The 19191-nt window shown below is 45.4% G+C and overlaps 1 protein-coding gene across 1 annotated transcript in view; it reads right to left on the bottom strand.

Moving 5' to 3' along the window:
• SCARB2 (scavenger receptor class B member 2) overlaps window positions 1–19191 on the bottom strand; it is a 70008-nt gene that overhangs the window by 48673 nt on the left and 2144 nt on the right. The window contains exon 2 of the mRNA XM_032837136.1: window positions 1098–1255. Within this exon, the coding sequence (XP_032693027.1) occupies window positions 1098–1255 (158 nt within the window). The remainder of the gene's footprint in view (window positions 1–1097; window positions 1256–19191) is intronic.

The following is a 19191-nucleotide window of genomic DNA, read 5'->3' as shown; positions in this document are numbered from 1 at the left end:
AATCTCACCACCCTGAGCCCATGACCTGAGCTGAAACCAAGAGTTGGGCTGCTTAACTGACTGAGCCACCCAGGTGCCCCATGGGACCAAGATTTTTATCTCTGAATTCTTGCAAGGGAACAATGCTAATTTATAATGTGCATTAGTTAGCAACTGTTTATTAAGCAATAAATTATAACAGAATTCTGAGGTGTTTTTGCCATTTAGCAGTTCTGTACCCCCCCCCAAAAAAAAATTCTTGCTGTGTTCTTCTTCTAACGTTGTTGGGCTTTTTGTTTTTGTTTTTTTTTAGTTTATTTATTTATTTATTTTTAACTAATCACTACACCCAACTTGGAGCTTGAACTCATAACCCTGATATCAGCAGTTGCACTTTCCTCCAACGGAGCCAGCCAGGCTCCCTGCCTCTAATTTTTCTTAAACTTGGTAAGGAGAAATTTTGTTGGAAAGGTTACTGGGGGTGGGGGTGGGGGGCTGGGTACGGCAACCATCGGGAAAGTTCTCTGACCAGAAGATTCCCCCAGCACTTCCCTCTACTAATCTTCTAGAAAATGATTAAAGTGATTCTCCTACCTCCCCCGTGTTCAGGATTGGTCATCCCTGCCAGAGGCTCTAATCTACCCTGCCACTTGGTTATCTCTCATGCCCAGGAGGGGTGGGGAAAGGAGTGAGTAGGAGACAGAAAGGCCTGTCTGTAGACAACAAATTCCAGGACCTGGTCTAAAATGGTATGTGGGGGACGGAAAGAGAGGAAGGCCTTAAAAGTCATCAAAGAGAATCAAGGGGTAACCTTAAAAGGGCTGCGGGCAGGGAATAGCTCCTCATGGCTCAATAACCACTTTCTCAGCGAACTCGGGAGGAGGCAGCTGCATTCCTAAATCTAACAGGTTGAGACTGGCCCTAGTTCACAAAGCCTTTCTCTTTCAAGGTGTCACAGGCATGTGCCCAACACCAGCAACATTTCAGACAGATGTCACCAAACCTGTGCTCCCCATGCAGCAAACAAAGGACGCTCGTGGGAAGAGAAGTGGACTCCACCCCCAGTGGGGTCACTCCGTATTTCCGGCTGGTGCGGCAGGGATGTGGTCAGGACTCACCTGTAGGTATACGGACCCACTTCTTCTAACCGAGGGATCTCCCCTCTGAGGATCTCCTCTGGATTGGTGACGTTGAAGAAATAGAACTGGGCATACACAGGCAGAGGGGGCTTCTTCCAGGAGTCAAAAGTCTCAGAACCATTCCTTAACACAATATTCTAGGGGAGAAAACCAAAAGGAGATTGTGTGAGGCAGTTGGCTTTGAACAAAGAGTCAGAGAGAGGGACACTCCCTGCTCTGACCTCCTGGCTCACTTATTGTTCCCACAGGCATTCAACTGCGGTCCTTTGGGAGGAAGGCCGTGCCTCAGGTCAACAGGGAGCCCACAGCCCTATTAAGCCATAAAAGGTCTTCAATAACTACTTGTAGTAAAGGAAAGATGGTAGCCATAGCTCATAGGTACAAATGGTGTTACCAAAACCAAGGTCATAGATTGAACACCCAAAAGGCCCTATTGACTTTGTCATGAAGATTCCACGGATGGTACAGCTGCAGAGGAAAGCAGGCCATTCGGAGAAGCACTGCATACTCCTAGCTTGCCCGCATGGTAGAACAACAAGGTGATGGGCCCAAGATGGCTGGATTTGGTCCTTCCTTGAGGGGTAGAACCACACCCATTCCTACCACCTCCACCAGCAGGGGGTTCACAGGAATTTTTTCATTCAGTCCCTAATAAAACCATAACGTAGAAATCCCTGTCCCTGTTTTAAAAGATGAGGAAGCTGAGCCTTACTGATGTTAAGTGCCTGGGGTCCTTTATCTACAATCCTTCCTTCAATTCCCATCTTTACTATGTGTTATGGGTCCCCTCCCAAACTCATATCTTGAAATCCTAATGCCTAGTGTATGTCAGAATGTGACCGTATTTGGAGGCAGAGTCTTTAAAGAGAAATCTGAGGTTCAGTGGGGTCATTCAGGTGGGCTGTAATCCAGTATGACTGATGTCCTTATAAGAAGGAGAGCTTAGGGCTAAATACACACAAAGGAAAGACCATGTGGAGACACGAGAAGAAGACAGCACTGACGAGCCACGGAGAGAGGCCTCAGAAGACATCCACCTTGATGAAACCCTCATCTCAAGACTTTCAGTATCCAAAACCATGAGACAATGAACTTCCTTCGTTCAAGTCTGTGGTATTTGTTACCGCAGCCCTAACAAACCCATACATCTTGGCCCCCCATGGGAGGAGTATTCTCCACCCTACTGACTTCAGGCTTGGTCAAGTGACTTGATCGGACCAATGAAATGTGGGTGGGATGGCAATGCCCCAATCTGGGGCTCAGGCCTTAGAAAGCCTGGCTGGTTTCCACCAATCAGCCTTCGCCAAGAGAAGAGCACACTTCAGGTGGCTGTGGATCCTTCAGCCAAGGCCCTAAAATGGTGATGTGTGGACCAGACATGAAGCCTGGAGTCAACCCAGCTCAGCTGAGCCAGCCAAGCTCAATGTGTAGCCGCCCGCACACCTCGAGTGCGAAACAAACATCACTGTTATAAGACGCCGAGACCTGGAGATTGTGTGTTATGCAGTGTTGCAACAGAAGCCTGACTAACACAGCACTCCAGGTTAGAGACCGAAACTTCCTATGTAGTAGTCCCAACCGTCCTCAGCTTGTTAGTGGGGAAAAATCTTCATTTTTTAGGGTATTGAAGTGCACAAGAAAGATAGAGACAGACTGAGAATAAACAACCCAAAGCATGAACAGTCATTAACTCTTGAGTATTGGGAATCTGGACCATTGTTATTTCCTCCTTGGTGAATTTCAGTATTCTCCAACTTTTTTACAACCAATGAAGAAACAGACATTGAAAACATTTTCAGAAGAAAATCTAAAGAGGAAAACAATTTTAAAAAGAAAACAAAAGAGGAAAATGGGATTGACTGGTACAGACAAGGCAAGGCCAGTGGTGAAACAGTGAGACTAGATGGTAAGAGAAGCATGCACTGAGGTCACCTGCAGTCGTGAGGCTCCGAGTGACAACAGACAACGGGACCAGCCTCGAGACATGTCTGATACCACATGCTACCATGTACTGTGACACAGCACAGGACAGAATATCCCATTTTAACAGTCTAGGCCTCCGACTTATTAGAAGGAATGATACGGCTCTATTATTAAATAGAGAATCTTTGCAGGGAAGAACAAAGTGTCTCTGGGATGGGCAGATGCAGAGAACCCAAGCTCGTTGAAGTCAAGCCAGTGGTCTGGGGGGCTGGACGTAAACTTACATCCCTGAGTTGGCCATGCCCTAGAACTGGGATTATTTGTGGTTTGGCATCTGCTCAGAATGTCCAATGGTCAGATTTCTCTTCAAACAACACATCATTGAAATATTTTGGTTTTTACTATCAGTAGTGATTTCTCAGATGAGATCAGCTCGACAAGACAGAAAAATTTAAAGACAAACCATGAAACTCCTTTCCTCCAACTTTCTGCATTCAGCTCAGCCTTTCCCAGGTGAAGTCCTCCCCAACTGCCCAGCATGCCTGGGTCTTCCTCTGCCCAGCCCCTGAGCAGCTGAATCACTAACTCGAGGCAGTTTTTTTTTAGAAGCTTGTGGTCTTTTATCTCCTATCTCAGTTATCTGAAGAGGAGCTGGAAAGAGAGTCGTGCTGAGAGAGCGAGAGAACCACAGAACTGCAAAGGTCCTGAGGTTGACAAGATGGAACTCCGGGGCTCCAGAAGGGTAAGGGGGTATGGGTGAAGGTCGGCACTGGGGCTGGAATCCTGTGAGGCTCTTCTCTACCCTCTGACCCTATTTCTGCATATAACAGCTTTAAAAAATGGGTACAAAAATACTGCACTTTTTTTTTACTTTTTAAAACTTTATTTCAACATAACTATGCTTGCAGAAATGCACTCATACTGATAATACATACTCATAATAGAATGCAATTTAAGTTTAATTTATCCTACACGATTTAGACCAAAAACTTGGTACATGGTTTAAATTATACTATACATCTTAGTGGTACAAGTTGTATGGTAGTTTCTCCACCAAAGTATATACATGTTAGCCTCCAGAAATACCTTAGTAACATGAACTTAACCTACCTAAAACTGATATGTTAACTATGAGAAATATAATACATAAATTGTAATTCATCTTCTAGAGGACTTTGAAGATCCAAAGATATTTTTTAAGTTGTCTGGCTTCATTAAAATAAGGAGCTCTTTTTCTTGTCCATAAATTTCCAGAATAGGGCAAGGCAATGACATCCTCTCCTCCATGAATGCCTTGGGTATCCCCCTTTCACTGGATGCATCACGCCTTCTTTTGAACCCAATAACACATTAAATTGGGATTTCTTAGGGAAAAAGTGGTCAGGGCCAAAAACATCTTCTAAAAATCAAACTTAATAGGGATCAACATGAAGCAGCCCAAATTTGCGACCAAAAATGAGAACAGTGCATCTACTCAGTATGGAACTGAATGAGGTTAACCATTGGCTTTTTCAAAAAGAAGGCGCTAACCCAAAAGACCCAAAGAAAGGGTCTTTTTTTTTTCTTTGATCTTCCCTATAGTGTCTAGAACGATGCAGTTCTTGGACAAATATCTATTCAATCAACAAAACAGAGTACTAGAATACTTGGTCACAGGATGCCTGGGGGGCTCAGCTCCTGATCGCTGGGTCCTGGGATGGAGCCCGTGTCAGGCTGCCTGCTCAGCGGGGAGTCTGGATCTCTGTCTCCCTTTGCCCCTCCTCCTGCTTGTGCCCTCTCCCGCTCTCTGACAAATAAATAAATAAAATCGTTAAAAGAGAGAGAGAGAGAGAGAGAGAATAATTAAGCACTAGCTTCCACCGACTTTGCTTACAAGATGCTAGGCAAGAAGAACTTTTTTCTTTCTTTCTTTCTTCCTTTCTTTCTTTCTTTCTTTCTTTCTTTCTTTCTTTCTTTCTTTCTTTCTTTCAGAGAGAACAAGCATGAGAGTGCCAGGCTTTACACCCAGCGTGGAGCCCAACACAGGGGCCAATCCCACCACCCTGAGATCATGACATGAGCTGAAATCAAGAGGCAACCACTCCCACCACTGGGCCACTACGGCACCATGAGGAGTAGTTGACAGGAGGCCGTCAGAGAGGTGCCAAAGAAAGGCATGGATGGTCACATGAGAAGTCACAGTGCCAGATCTTACAAGAGCAGATCCCAAGCCACAAAGCCAAGGGAGCTTCAAAGTGTACCCAGAGCAGGTGTCTGCTCCCTGGACATTTCAGTTACGTTCAGATACGGGAAAGTAATACCTTCATTATAACCACATAAACCTGGGAAATCTAGCACCTGTCGGTTTGTGCATCTTATCAGTAAACCAGAACCCTAAAGAGCTAAGAGCAGCAGTTCCTTTCATGGATGGAAAAAAAAAATCCATGCCCTGACCCCTCTTCCTAACAACTATCTGAAGCAGTGCTATACCCTTGGTTTTCTTGCAAAATATAGAACTATGAATGCAAATCATCAAAACACTGCGTACTTGCTAGGCATTATCAGATATAACCCATTCCAAAGGCACGCCCCCTACTTAGGGGAATACTGACCCACACAGGTAAGTAATTCCGCAATATAAGGTAGCATGTGATAGCTGGTCAATGAGGATGCCAGAAAACGGTCTCGACAGTGCTAAGAGAAGAGACTCTAAGAACTGAGAAGGAGAACAGCAGTCCTTACAGTGGGCCAGGGAGAATGAATAAAAATTTAGCAAACAGAGGAAGGTCACGAGGGTGGACACCTTACGGACAGCCAGGGTTGGTTCCACTATCCTCTCTGTCCTGGCAGAGTGGGCCCTTCCTGCCTGCCTGTTCCATGTCCATCTCTCCCGGAACCCTCGGCTTAATTGGAAAGATAGTGGTGTAGAGAAGGAGACAATAAAACATACAGAGATGGGACAGCAGTGGGTGTGACTGCGCATCATGTCAAGTAGGGACATTCACTTACAGAGAGAGGTTCGGGTCACAGGAGCCTAAGTTTCATCTGACAGGAAGTGGGGAGCCATGGGAGGTTTTGGAGCTGCAGAGTTTTATCAAGCACCAGGCACTACACTGCCCTTTATCCCAGGTAATTCCCTGAATGGCCTAAAAAGGTGCAGTCAGCCTCCCACCCAGGACTCACTCCAAACCTGAGCTCCTGGCAATGCCGAATTTTACCAGAGCCCCACGTTCCTGGAAAACGGTAAATGGTTCAGGAACCCCACCTTCTGTGTTCCAGGAAATGGCTTACTGCAAAAAAACATTCCCCCTATAACTGAGATAAGGTTCCCCCCATTGTTTATCCCTCCTTTACCTGACCAGGCCAGATGCAGACCCTCCACACTCCCATTTTTTTTTTTTTTTTTTTTTGCCTCCTAACTAATTAGTTGAACCATATATTCCCACTAATCGAAGGGAACAAGATGTCTGTTAATGTACAACATGGTGACTATAGTTAATAACTTTCTGGTATACCTGAAATTTGCTGAGAGAACAGATCTTAGGTGTTCTCACCCCCCACCCCCAACACACACACACACACACACACACACACACACACAGGCAACTACGGAGGAGATGGATATGTTAATTAGTATGATTATAACAATCATTCCACAGTGTAGATGTTATTCAAAATGTCAGGTTGTACACCTTAAATGTATACAGTTTAAAAACATGTTTTAATTGAAGTATAGTTGATATACAACGTTACAATTACTTTCAGGTGTACAACATAGTGATTCAGTAAATTGTACATAATACTGTGCTACCACATAATGTGGCTACCATCTGCCACCCTCCAGTATTAGTACAATAACATTGACTAGATTCCCTATCTTGTGCCTTTTGTTTCCTGACTTATTCATTCCATAACAGGAAGCCTGTATTTCCCACTCCCCTTCGCTGACTTTGTTTTCCAGGACCATACACGAGAGTGAACTCAAAATGGATGAAAGACCTTAAACGTGAGACCTAACATCATAAAAATCCTAGAAGAGAGAACAGGCAGTAATTTCTCTGACATTAGCCAAAGCAACATTTTTCTCGGTAAGTCTCCTAGGGCAACAGGAACAGAAGCAAAAATAAACTACTGGGACAACACCAAAATAAAAAGCTTCTGCACAGTGAAGGAAACCACCAATAAAACAAAAAAAGGCAACCTCTTGAAGAGGAGAAAATATTTGCAAATGATGTATCTGATAGGGGGTTACTATCCAAAATACACAAAGAACTTACACAGCTCAACACCAAGTATGTATAATTTGTATTTGTCAATCATACCTCAACAAGGTGGGGAAAAAAATGCTCATTAGCCAAACTCTGGTTAAGATTCTCTCCTTCCCAGCCTTGTTTACTCTCCTTCGTTGCCAGCAAAACTGGCTCCAGCAGATCACTCTGTCAGTGTTCTCCCTACTGTACGTTCCTTGCTTCCTACTGCACTAGTCCTTTCAAATGGTCTCTCCTCACCTAGGTTGGATTTTTTTACTTGAAGCTCCTAACTTTTGTGCCACGTTGCCTATTTTGAGTCGACACAGGCAGGCGAGAGGTGTTTTAAAAGGTTAAGTGGGTCCAAGTGGGAAGGAGGGGTTGACTAGGAGATTGGAAGGATGAAATGAGGTTTCAGCAGAGTGCTTATCTCAGGCCACACCCAAAACGCTCAATGAATGGTAACTGTGATCTTGATTACTGCTACCTTCAGGGCGGGGATCAAAGTTCTCGTTTAAACGAAACAAGGAATCATGTCCTTTGCACTGTAGACAGTCCAGCAAATGTTAAACGATAAAAGAAACCACACAGGAAGTCTTTAGTCATGATCATTTCTTATAGCTCCGTCTGTAATTCAGTTTAGGTTGAGACAATGAGGAATTAGCATAAAATCAGAAATAACCAAAATGTCAAATGGAAAAGAATGATTTAGTAAATATGATAACTCACAGGCTGGAGGAGAAAGCAACCATTAAAATGATAAAGGCTACACAGAAATAAGGAACGTGCTCATGATGTATGTCAAATGGAGAAAGACCGTGTAGAATATGTACGCATGTGCACAAGACTGGCAGATAAAATGCAAACATGAAAATATGGAGGGGGGGTAAAATCCCGATAATTTAAAAATGTCAATGTTTGAGTTGCCATCAACACCTCTAAGCCTCTACGCTAACCATCTCATCACAGGCATGTCTAAGGGACAGGACCAGGAGGAGTCTTCCATTCTCCCTCTTAGTTTTCTGCATAGTTAGGATTTTTTTTTTTTTTTACAGCAGAAATGAATTTCTCCTGGGAGCTGGAAAAAATAATCATGCCCTTATTTTCTTTTTTAAGTGAAAATCAAAGACAGAAACTCGGATTCTATAAAATGTCATTAATAGGGCCTGAGGGAGAGGAGAGGGAGTGGACCCACAGAGAACCAACTTCATCTGGGCTTTTCCTCTGTCCTTGCAAAACAAAGGCGAGGCTGATGCCCCGCCAGCGGGCCAGCTGTGGTCGCTCTCCCACAAAAGCTCCAGGAGGCGCCATCCCCCACCCTGGGTTTCGGTTCCCCAGTATTTCTTCCCCCCTCACTGCCTGGAAGGCGGACTGAGCGTGCTGCCTGCCTTGCTAACTCCTCCGGACAAGCATCCCAGTCTGCGAAGAATTTCAGAGTCAGAAAGGACCTGCGGTCTCATTTACCTATTAAATGAAAGAAAATCGCCTCAGAATTACGAACCTCGAAAGAGCCAGCAAGTGTGAGTGCACAGATGGGTTAACGGCTCGAGGTGATTTCCTCTGGTTTGCGTCCAGCTCTTAGGCCGCGAACATCCAAAGACAAGGAGAAGCGTTTCCACAAAGGAGGGCTAAATCTTCCCGGAAGGGAGGGTAAAGCTGTCTGGTTTTACAAAAGTCTGATGTGAACTTGTTCCTCTGGATCTCAAGGCGACCAGGGCAGTTTGGGGATAGAAAGGAACATGGAGCGTCCTTAACTGAACAGAGCAAATGCACAGCCGGACGGACGTGATCCTTGACAGACCGCCAGAACCACGCAGGGAACGGGTTCGGGTACAACCTGGGGCTCTCCTCGCCATCTGCCTCCGGCCTCCACCCCCATCGCCATCCCCCCTCCCGCCCCCGCAACCACTCTCAGTGGAGTCAACAGCCACACACGTCTCACTCCTTCTTCCATCTAAGTCTTGCCCTCTCGAGTGTTGGCCTTTCCTGCACCTTTAATGTGTCTCCTCTCCTCCATGCCACGATGCTCAGTGTTTGTCGAGTCCCAGAGCAGACCGCATGTCGGGTGTGTACACACAGCAAGTGCAGATGGAGAAAGGGAATGAAAGAACAGAGGGAAGCTCATAAATGCAGTGACCTCCTTATGTTTTTTTAAGATTTTATTATTTTTATTTATTATTTTATTTATTTATTTATTTGACAGAGATCACAAGTAGGCAGAGAGGCAGGCAGAGAGAGAGAGGGAAACAGGCTCCCCGCTGAGCAGAGAGCCGGGATGTGGGGCTCGATCCCAGGACCCTGAGATCATGACCTGAGCTGAAGGCAGAGGATTTAACCAACTGAGCCACCCAGGCGTCCCCGACCTCCTTATTTTTATCTCCTTCCTTGGACATTCACCTCGGGCACCCTTACTACCAGGGTCAGCTCCTTCTTCCAAAGTCTCTAGGCGACAGGGGTTGGGCTAGGGCATTGGGCCATCTCCAAACCCGACCCGGACCTAAAAATTCCTCTTTTTCAGATAAGGAAATGGTGGTGCTGGTGTTCCCAAGGTCACACAGCCAGGAAGTCAAATCGAATCTGACCCAGTCCAGGTCTGTGGGTTTGCATAAACCCCATGCTTGGCCCCTCTAGCAGATGCCCCGAGACCAAATCCCCCAGGGGAAGAGCTGCCAGATCTAGCATTCCGACTGCTCCCTGAATGCTGCACGGAGTGTGTCACAAAGTACTTTCATTCTTAGGTGATGCATGCTTGCAGGATTCAGGGCCAAAAACTGGGTATCCGCACCTTATACTCAAATAATTCCAGAAAAAGGCTGTCGGAGAGAGATGAAGTAAATATGGCAGATGATAACCACCAATAAACTGAAGTGAATCAAAATTTTGCAAGAGACGTACCCACTCAAATACTATGCCCTGCTTATCTGGAATCCAGATGTGACTAGGCATCCTGCGTTTTATCCAGCAGCCCCACACCCCCGGGACACTGTAAACCTATGCAGAAACCCCGGCATAGACTCAGCGCTTCCTGGGGAGTCAGGCCTTACCTCTGGAGGGAAGGAAACCAGGGCAGCTGTGTGGAGTCATGGCCATGGAGTCATGGCCCCAGGATGGGACAGACAGTGAGGGGCGGATGGAAGAGAAGCCCGGTAGCTTCTCTGCCCCGTCATGCTAATGAGCCCCAAAAAAGCATCTCAACCACTTGTCAGAGGATGGTCCAGAAGAGGGCTTCATTTTGACCAGGAACTTCTAATTTCTACCCCCAGATCCTCTGAGCATTCGACTATACACTTCCAGGGGCTTGCTCTACAAAGGATGGATTCAGAAACGAACAAGTAATATAACCTCAAGCCCGGAAAATGTCTGGCACAAGAAGTCATTAATTCTGCCCAAGACAACAAACCAGTTCCCTTGGCCACAGGGAGCCTTTTGCACAATTTAAACATGAAAATGTGGCTTGGGAATAACTAACTTTCTTAACGGAGGATTCTGCGGTTGGTGGCGACTGTTAGCACTCAAACCCTGTCATCAACCCAGTTTTCCAGTTACACGAAATTAAATCTCAGGGCAGGGTCCTAAATCAGTTTTACAATGTGACGTGGATATTGCTTATAAATTGTACCCGAGTAGAACAGGATGGATTTTTCCAGGCGTAATACTGTAGTACTACTACCAAAAGAGAGATTAGGAAGGTTATTGAGTCATGTGGTGAAATCTGCAGTGTCAACAACCAAATTAATCATTTAAACCGAAAAACTTGTTTTTAGCTAATCAGCCAGTATGTACAGATTGAGAGATTTCTATGTGCCCAACAGACATGGGCCCTGTTCTGACAAAGAAATTTAGCTAAGGACACAAAACTGCCATGCGTGAAGTAGCCAGTGAACACTGATGTGCAAGGCCCAGTAATTCAGCCCAAAGAAAGTAATAATTATTTAGATCCTCTCAGTTGTATGGACCCATCCTAAAATCCCCATCTGGACATCCCACAGTGTGACCAAAAATGGACCTACGATTTTTCTCCCCTAATTAATCCTAAACCCTGTCCTCCTCTTCTCCATCTCAACTTCTGATCCCAGAGGTGGCCTGGGTGGCAGCAATACTATAGACAGTCTCTTCTCCAGGCTCCTTTCAAATCCATTCTCCACCTCAGCCTCCAGAAAGTTCTATCAAAAGTGTCTATGGGAGCAGACACTCTCGCCAGTGCTCACAGGATAAAGCCCGAGGTCCTTCCCCTGCCTCACTCAGGGGACACAGGAGGTCACCTGCCATCATCTGTCATTCCCTCCTAGGCACTTTTTTGCATCAGCGACACTCAACCACCCTCTGCTCCCAGGGTAGAAGCTGGATCAGCGGCTTGGTGTGGGAGCTGCCCTGACATGATACAGCCACAAGACACAACACATCCAAGCCAGCGCCGACAGAGATCTTTCAGGAAGGCAGCACTAGGAGAGTTGCTGAAGCAGCTGTCCTGGTATAAGCCACTTGCAAATGATAAGAATAAGAATAAGAAAAAGATAAGAATAAGACAATGTATTAGGCTTAGACGGGAATAGGGAATACTTTTAAGGCAACTTCCAGGATTGAAGAGCGCTGCTGGTTGTTCTGTTAACTCAACAGAGAGCCACTGAATGGTTACACACAACCTGACCATCCACGTCGCTGTCTACACGGTCTACATTCACCCGGAGATGACGCAGACCAACCCTGACAACCTGGCCTAATGGTGTGGGAATGGTCCTCACTAGACTCCCGGTTAATAAAACTCACCAAATACCAAAATGCCAGCTGGTGTGCTTTGTTTTTTAAAATTTCTCCCTGAGGGGCACCTGGGTGGCTCAGAGGGTTGAGCACCGGCCTTGGGCTCAGGTCAGGAGGGATCCAGCCCCGCCTCTGGATGCCTGCTCAGCGGGGAGCCTGCTGCTCCTTCCTCTGCCCCTCCCCCATCCCTTGTGGTGAGCGCATGCGCATGCTCTCTCTCGCAAATAATTATCTTTAAAAATAATTTTTTTTTTTCTCCTTGAAACGAAGCAGACCCAATGCAGACTCTCGTAGTAATGTAAGTCATTTGTACCGCTTACCTTTTTTAAAATTCTGCTGCGGGACAAGAAAGAAGCTGCCATCCGCATTCGACCCTAACTCTCCGACCTTATTTTCACTCAGGAGCAAATGCATTGGCATTTTTTAATGTCACTGTTGATGAGCCCATGTTGCTTTAACTGCAACTGTAATAATTGCAGCTAATGAGGTCTGACAGTTTATGTTCACACATTAGCTCATGCGGAAGCTGCTACACTGCCTATAAATGACAGAAGGGACAACGCGGGCAAAAGCCGTCCCCAAAAGCTCTGGCTACGAAACAGCCGCTAGGTGACTTTTGTTTAAATTTAGGTTTTATTTATTAATTTGACAGAGAGATAGGGAGGGAGAGAACAAGCAGGGGGAGCAGCAGGCGGAGGCAGAGGGGGAGGCCGGCTCTGAGCAGAGAGCCCGATGTGGGGCTCCATCCCAGCATGACCCGAGCCAGACACCCAGGTGTCCACCCCCCAAGGTGACTCTTTTTAAACGCTTCCATGTGATAATAAATGTGAAGCCAAGGCTGAGAACTGCCAGCCCAAAGGGAGAGGAAGCAGCCACCATGGAAACTGGATCAAGGGCCGGGTGACCCCGGGAGAAACAGATGTGCGTGCAGATGTGTGTGCGAAGGGAGTGGCTGAAGGAGCGGATGAGAAGGAGAATTTTTAAGACGTGACTCAAGAAGTGGCCCGTGACAACAATGCCCGGGTTCCCGCAGGGCCACTCTTAGTGTTTCACAACCTGCTGGGCTGTGATTACATCTCTCGGTCGATGTAAGTGATGCCTTCATCGCCTCTTACGATCACGGTCTCCTCTACCTTCCATTACTGCTGATCATCAGAAGGACGGCGTCAAAAGCAACTCCCCTTGAAGTGGGACTTGCCAGAGCGGTAACCCTGCTCTAACGATGGCATTCTGCCGCTCCTTCTCTAGAAAGAGCGTAACAGCAGATGCTGAAGGGGCCAGGCGGGTTTGCCCATCTGTTTGGTGTCAAACCCTGGGGATAATATTCACTTCTTCAGAGAACCGTGCCCTCTTCCATTTTTGTTAAACACACCACCCTCTCAGCCCCTTCCATTTCCCTTCTTTTGGTGAAGAGATTCAGATACAAACAGGTTATTTCTCTACTCCAAGAACAACAACAGAGCAGGCAGGATAACACAAAGGGCACCTTCCCTGGGCCTCCGAGGTAGGGAGCCAGCAGGAACGTGAGGGACATGGGAACAGGGAGGAAGGTCCCCTCTGAAGGGCGGCCTCATTCTGCCCAGATAGCTGTCACACCGGACGGTGGCAAGGTTAGCACGCACAGCATCCACATGCTTCAGGAGAAGCTGGAAACCGGGACTATTGGGCAAAGTTTCGAGATTTTAAAGGTATAGTGAGGCAATGACCACTGGCCTACAGAGTATAACAAAACTGTGAAGATAAACAACATGAACCATAATAAGCAAACAAGATCATCCCCAAGGATGTACGTCTTCATTTACTCATTCTTGCATTCACCAAGTAATACTTACGAACATCTGTTATGCACGACGTTGCACTTGATGGTATGGGAAGATGACACACAGCTATACAGGACAGGGCCCCACCTTCAAAGGGAGCTTTCAAGCCAGCTTTCAGTACTAAAGTATGTCCTACGGATTGACATAAGGACTGACATCGTCATAGGCAGGGCTGAGGCTAGAGGCGATTTTTCAAATAATTCAATTATAGAGATGCGCATGGTCTTGTCTATTTCGATTAGCACACGGGGAAGACAAGAGAGTCACTGAAGCTAGAGCACCGAGGACCAAAGCTACAAACTTGACCTATGGGCTTGTGTGGAGGCTGAAAGAGGGCACGAACAACCCACTAAAGAAAATCCTGGTGGCTTGATTAATTACATAGTTTCTGAATTGTTCTTACAGAAATGTAACAGAGATACTATGTTATTTTTTAAGTTATTCTAAAAATCAGCATAATTAATTAAATGAAAACTAGAGTAGCAGCTCTCAAAGTGTGGTCTGAGAACCTCTGGGGGTCCCCAAGACCCTCTCGGGGGGTCCACAAGATCAAAACAATTTTCATAATAATATTAAGACATTATTTGCCCTTTTCACGCTCATTCTCTCATGACTGTAGACAGCAGTTTTCCAGAGGCCATAAGACATGTAACAATGTCATTGCTCTGACAGCTAATACGTGCTTGGATACTCTTGTGCTATAAAAATTTATCAGTTTTAATTTCTGATATTGTAAATATTGATAGATACAACTCACAGAAACACAAGCCTTTTGGGTCTTCAATTTAAGTGTAAAGGGGTCTGCACCCCCAAAATTTGAATTAGGTTACAAATTCTGCAAGGGTAATATTGTGTCTACTTTACTCTTGGATCCACAGCTGCTAGCACATTGCCTCACAAATGGTCCACACTTGGTAAATATTTGCTAAATAAATGAATGACTGCCAAAGTATATACGTAAAAATACTTTTAGATATAGACAGCAACACCAAAAAGTGTCCTTATTTTCCTCTGTTGCTTCTGACTGGTTATCAGCGTTGATGAAAAATGGTCCCCGCATTTAGTACACCGTGTACATACAGAATATTTCCCGATGACACAGGCCATAAATGCCTAGTCGCTTGGCCAGCATCCTACGTTTCCATTAATGGTCTTACAATCCCACCTGCTGATTCTTCCCCAGGACACAAGCAAATGTCTGGCAGAACAGATGGTCCCTTTGCTGCGCCCGACAGAATGAAATCTTGCACTTTACTAAGAAAGCAAGAAAAAAAAAAAAAAAAGAAAGCAAGCAAGAACAGTTCTCACAAGCAACACCCTTCCCCTCCCCCCACCCAAATCCTTCCTTTAATGTAAACTTGAAGAACAATAGTAACCACAAATAGTAACATCTTCAGCTGGAATTGTCATCTCTTTCATATACCCACTATACCAGATGAAATTAAAAATAAATAAAAGTGGGGACAGAAGCACCCCGTTTTTGTAAAGTGTGTTTGTTACTATATATGCGTAAATACAAATGTGGAATGATTAACACTATGTCAACAGTAGTTATCTTTGTTTTATTATTTTTTGTTGTATCTGACTTTGTAGAATGGCATGTATTTCTTATCAGAAAAATTAAAATAAAGAATAAAATACAAAGGTTAAAAAAAAAAGGAACCGCTATCTCGAGGAATAAAGATGTGCGCTGCCATAAGGACCATCCAAACCAGTCAGGGTTAGCTTTTTAACGTGGGGGCCAGGGCTAAGGACTCTGGCTCAGCAGGTCTGGCAGCATCTGCATTTTGAAACTCTCTAAATGATTTTGATGTCTTTCCTAGAGTCTAGGGACTACACTGAGACCTACGGGTTTACTCCATTGCCTTGACATTAACGAATGCACTCATGGTCGCTAAGAATTAGTAAGATATTGAAAGAAACGTAGTATGATTTTGCTATCACAAGATCACGTTTCTAAAAGCCAGGGAGGAGACAGATAATTTTGCTTAGGAGCTAAGGCATCTTGCAAGGATACTGCCTCTGCTTAAGGGTCTATGACTTCTGCTTGCGCTGAGCCAATCACATTAGTCTGTTACACATTTGGAAAGGAGAAACCACGAGATAAAGCCTGTCCATGGGAGCTTCAGCAGCTGAAGCATCCCATAGGGCTGGGGCCGAGGAAGCCCCCAGTGACTAAACAGCCTGGGCGCAACGAGTCAACAGAGGAAACTATCTGGGAGGGGAAACCAGAGGAAGGAGTGGGAGATGCAGAGTGTGCCTGGGTCCTGCTGACTTTCCAGTTTCTACTGTCCTCTCACGAGGCCCTACTGTTCTGTGGTTCTCCCATGAGCTTCCTCTTTCAGCTTTACCAAAAAAATCCCAGTCATTCTGGATCCCTGGGCTGGATGCACGGGCTGTAGCTCCTTGCTCTTCTTAATTACTAAGAAGAGGAGGACAGTGTGGTATTTGAGGATAGAACTGACTGTCCAAACCAGGGATCTTTCAAGAGGAAAGAAGGTGCCAGTGCTGATGCTAGGACAGCAGGTGTAAATAAACCAGGATTGTTTGGCAACAGGCTCTCTGGTCATCCTTGGGATGGGAAAAGTGATCTAGGAGACCCAGCTTGCACGCCTTACCCTACCCCTACCTCTCCATCTGGCCTCTGGTAAGTCAATTCTCTACCTTTCCTACAGCACATTAATATAAAGACAATTTGGTACCTACCGCCATCTATTTTAAAGCTGATAGGGGTTCAGTTTCCTTGACTATAAATTAACAGATTCAGTGATGTTTCAGGTTTTTTTCTTACTCTAAGGTTCTAGTCTTCACAACTCTGAAAAGAGGTAATTCAAGGGATGAGGTAGACAGGCAAGAAGAAGTCTTTTAAGACTACATATAGCTGATCGTTTTTACATAAACAGACATGAAGATGTTTAACTAATTCGACTTTAAAAAAAGAAGACCCCCACATATTCACCATTAATGTTATTTGGTTAAATCACCCACGATTAAATTTTATTTTCTTGAGGCCTCAGCAGAATAGCTCCAAAGCTCTATGGCCCCTAAAAGAGGCCAGCTGCTCCTGCTTGCCCATAGTCTCAGGTCCCAGCCAAGGATAAAGTATATTTGTCCCATTTGTCTCATCCCTGACATCCAATGCTGTCATCCTTTCTTGGCCTGTGAGTAGGAAACATGCAGTCTCTTTCCTTCTCACTGGTTCCCTTGCCAGAACTTTTCTTTTCAGCCAGCCTGGACTCTGACTGGCTCTGCATTCCCATTTCTGAGAGATGTTCAAACCATCAGTGAATTAAATTTGTCTAAGGGCAAATTTAATATTCTGAGCTGCAAAGCCTCTCTGGAACAGAGCTCACGTGCCTATGTCACAGAGTCCTGGAAGTTTGCAACGAGAAGGAAACTTATCTACTACATAAGCTTCAGCTCACAGACGACAAAATGAGAGCTACAAACAATAACAACTATGAGTATTTGGGCATTTTGCAAGTTGCTGCACTGGATGCTTTATGCCAATCATTCCCACAACCAGCCTAAGGCCAGTGTCCTTATTACTCCCATCTTCTACATGAGAAACCGAGCTTTTGAGGGATTCAGTATTTGCTCCTTGGCTGGCTCAGCTTAATCTCAGTATTTGTTAGCAACAGAGAAAAAGAATTTTAGCCAAAGTCTGCTGATTCCTAGAACACTGTTCTTTCGACTCTAATGACCAAAAGGGAGGCCACAGGCATTTATTGTGTACCCACCATGGACCAGGAACTGTGCTAGGTGCCAGGACAGCTGGTGGGCTTAGCAAGGGAGACAGAGCATAAAATTCTGCCTTTCCTGGCTCTGGGGAGGAAACAGAGATGGAAAGGTTTCTGCAGAGCTCTGTCTTCAGGGAAGTCAAAATGCTTCAGGGATGCTGGGGTGGCTCTGTTAGCTGAGCCTCCAACTCTTGATTTCGGCTCAGGTCATGATCTCAGGGTCCTGGGATCAAGCCTGGTGTCAGTGTCGGGCTCCGTGCTCAGCACGGTGTCTGCTGCTCCCTCTTCCTCTGCTCCTCCCCCTACTTCCACTCTCTCTCTCTTTCAAATAAAAAAATAAATAAAATCTTAAAACAGGGGGTGCCTGGGTGGCTCAGTGGGTTAAGCCTCTGCCTTCAGCTCAGGTCATGATCTCAGGGTCCTGGGATCAAGCCCCACATTAGGCTCTCTGCTCAGCAAGGAACCTATTTCTCTCTCTCTCTCTCTGCCTGCCTCTCTGCCAACTTGTGATCTGTCTGCCAAATAAATAAATAAAATCTAAAAAAAAAAAAACTTAAAACCAAAAAAAAAAACAAAAAACCCAAACCCCAAAAGAACACTTGACAGAGAAGATCCAGATAATGCTCAGAATATCTCTCAAGAAGTGGGTGTGGGCAAACATAGAGGGAGACATTACTCGGCCTGTTTTGCAACTGAGAAAATTGAAGCAGAACCAATTGTTAGGACTTGCCCAATAGAGGCGGTCGGTAAACAAGGGAGGCCCAGAATGGAACCAAACAGTCTCGGGTCCTTCCACTCCATTCACCGGCCAAAATGTAAATCTCCCTTTAATCTTGACATCTCCCCGCAAATCATTCCAATAGAAATTATGTTACCACGCTTCTCACAATGAGCTAAACCTCCTTTTCTTGAACGTCACCCTTTTCCTCTCTTCTCTTTTTGATACAGACAAGCCAGGCCGTGGATAATCTTCACATGAAAAAAAACAAAACAAAAAACAAAAAAACTAAGAACTGGGAGCATCAGAGTGGACTTCGTTACAACCCTACTAAAGTCAAGTTATGAAGGAATCGTTCTGTAATGACCCCTCTGGCCAAGATGGCGGCGGCCATGACTGACCAGCTGTCCCCTGCTTGGGCCGTCTGGGGGCCGTCCACATTAGCTCTCTCCGTCTCCCAATGGCACACACAGGCAGGTCCAGGGTTCATGGGAAGCTTATACAACATGAGGAACCCTTTCTAAGCAAAAAAAAATTTTAGGACACAGAATCAGATACAGGGTGTTGGAAGGGCCTATGCGAGGGCCTGCGGCGGGAGCTAAGTGTGATCCACAGTAAACGCACCAGCGAGCTTGAAACAGCAAACACCCTCGCCTTCCCGAGTAATGAGACGGGGCTCGGGGAAGTTAGGTAACTTGCCCAGAATCAAGGCATGTGCAAATGGTTAAGGTCAGGATTCGAACTCAGGGTGTCTGACTTCAAATCTCATGAATTTTGTCTGTATTCATACAGCTTCTAACAAAAATAAAACTTCTTTACAAAGCGATAACTATATTCCACGAAAATTATCCATTTTCCCCTGATAATTTTTATAGCCTCTCTATTCTC

Source organism: Lontra canadensis, unplaced genomic scaffold (assembly GCF_010015895.1).
Source record: "Lontra canadensis isolate GAN:19392208 unplaced genomic scaffold, GSC_riverotter_1.0 scaffold1, whole genome shotgun sequence".
Taxonomy (NCBI): Eukaryota; Metazoa; Chordata; class Mammalia; order Carnivora; family Mustelidae; genus Lontra; species Lontra canadensis.
This window is presented reverse-complemented; position numbering and strand designations above follow the sequence as displayed.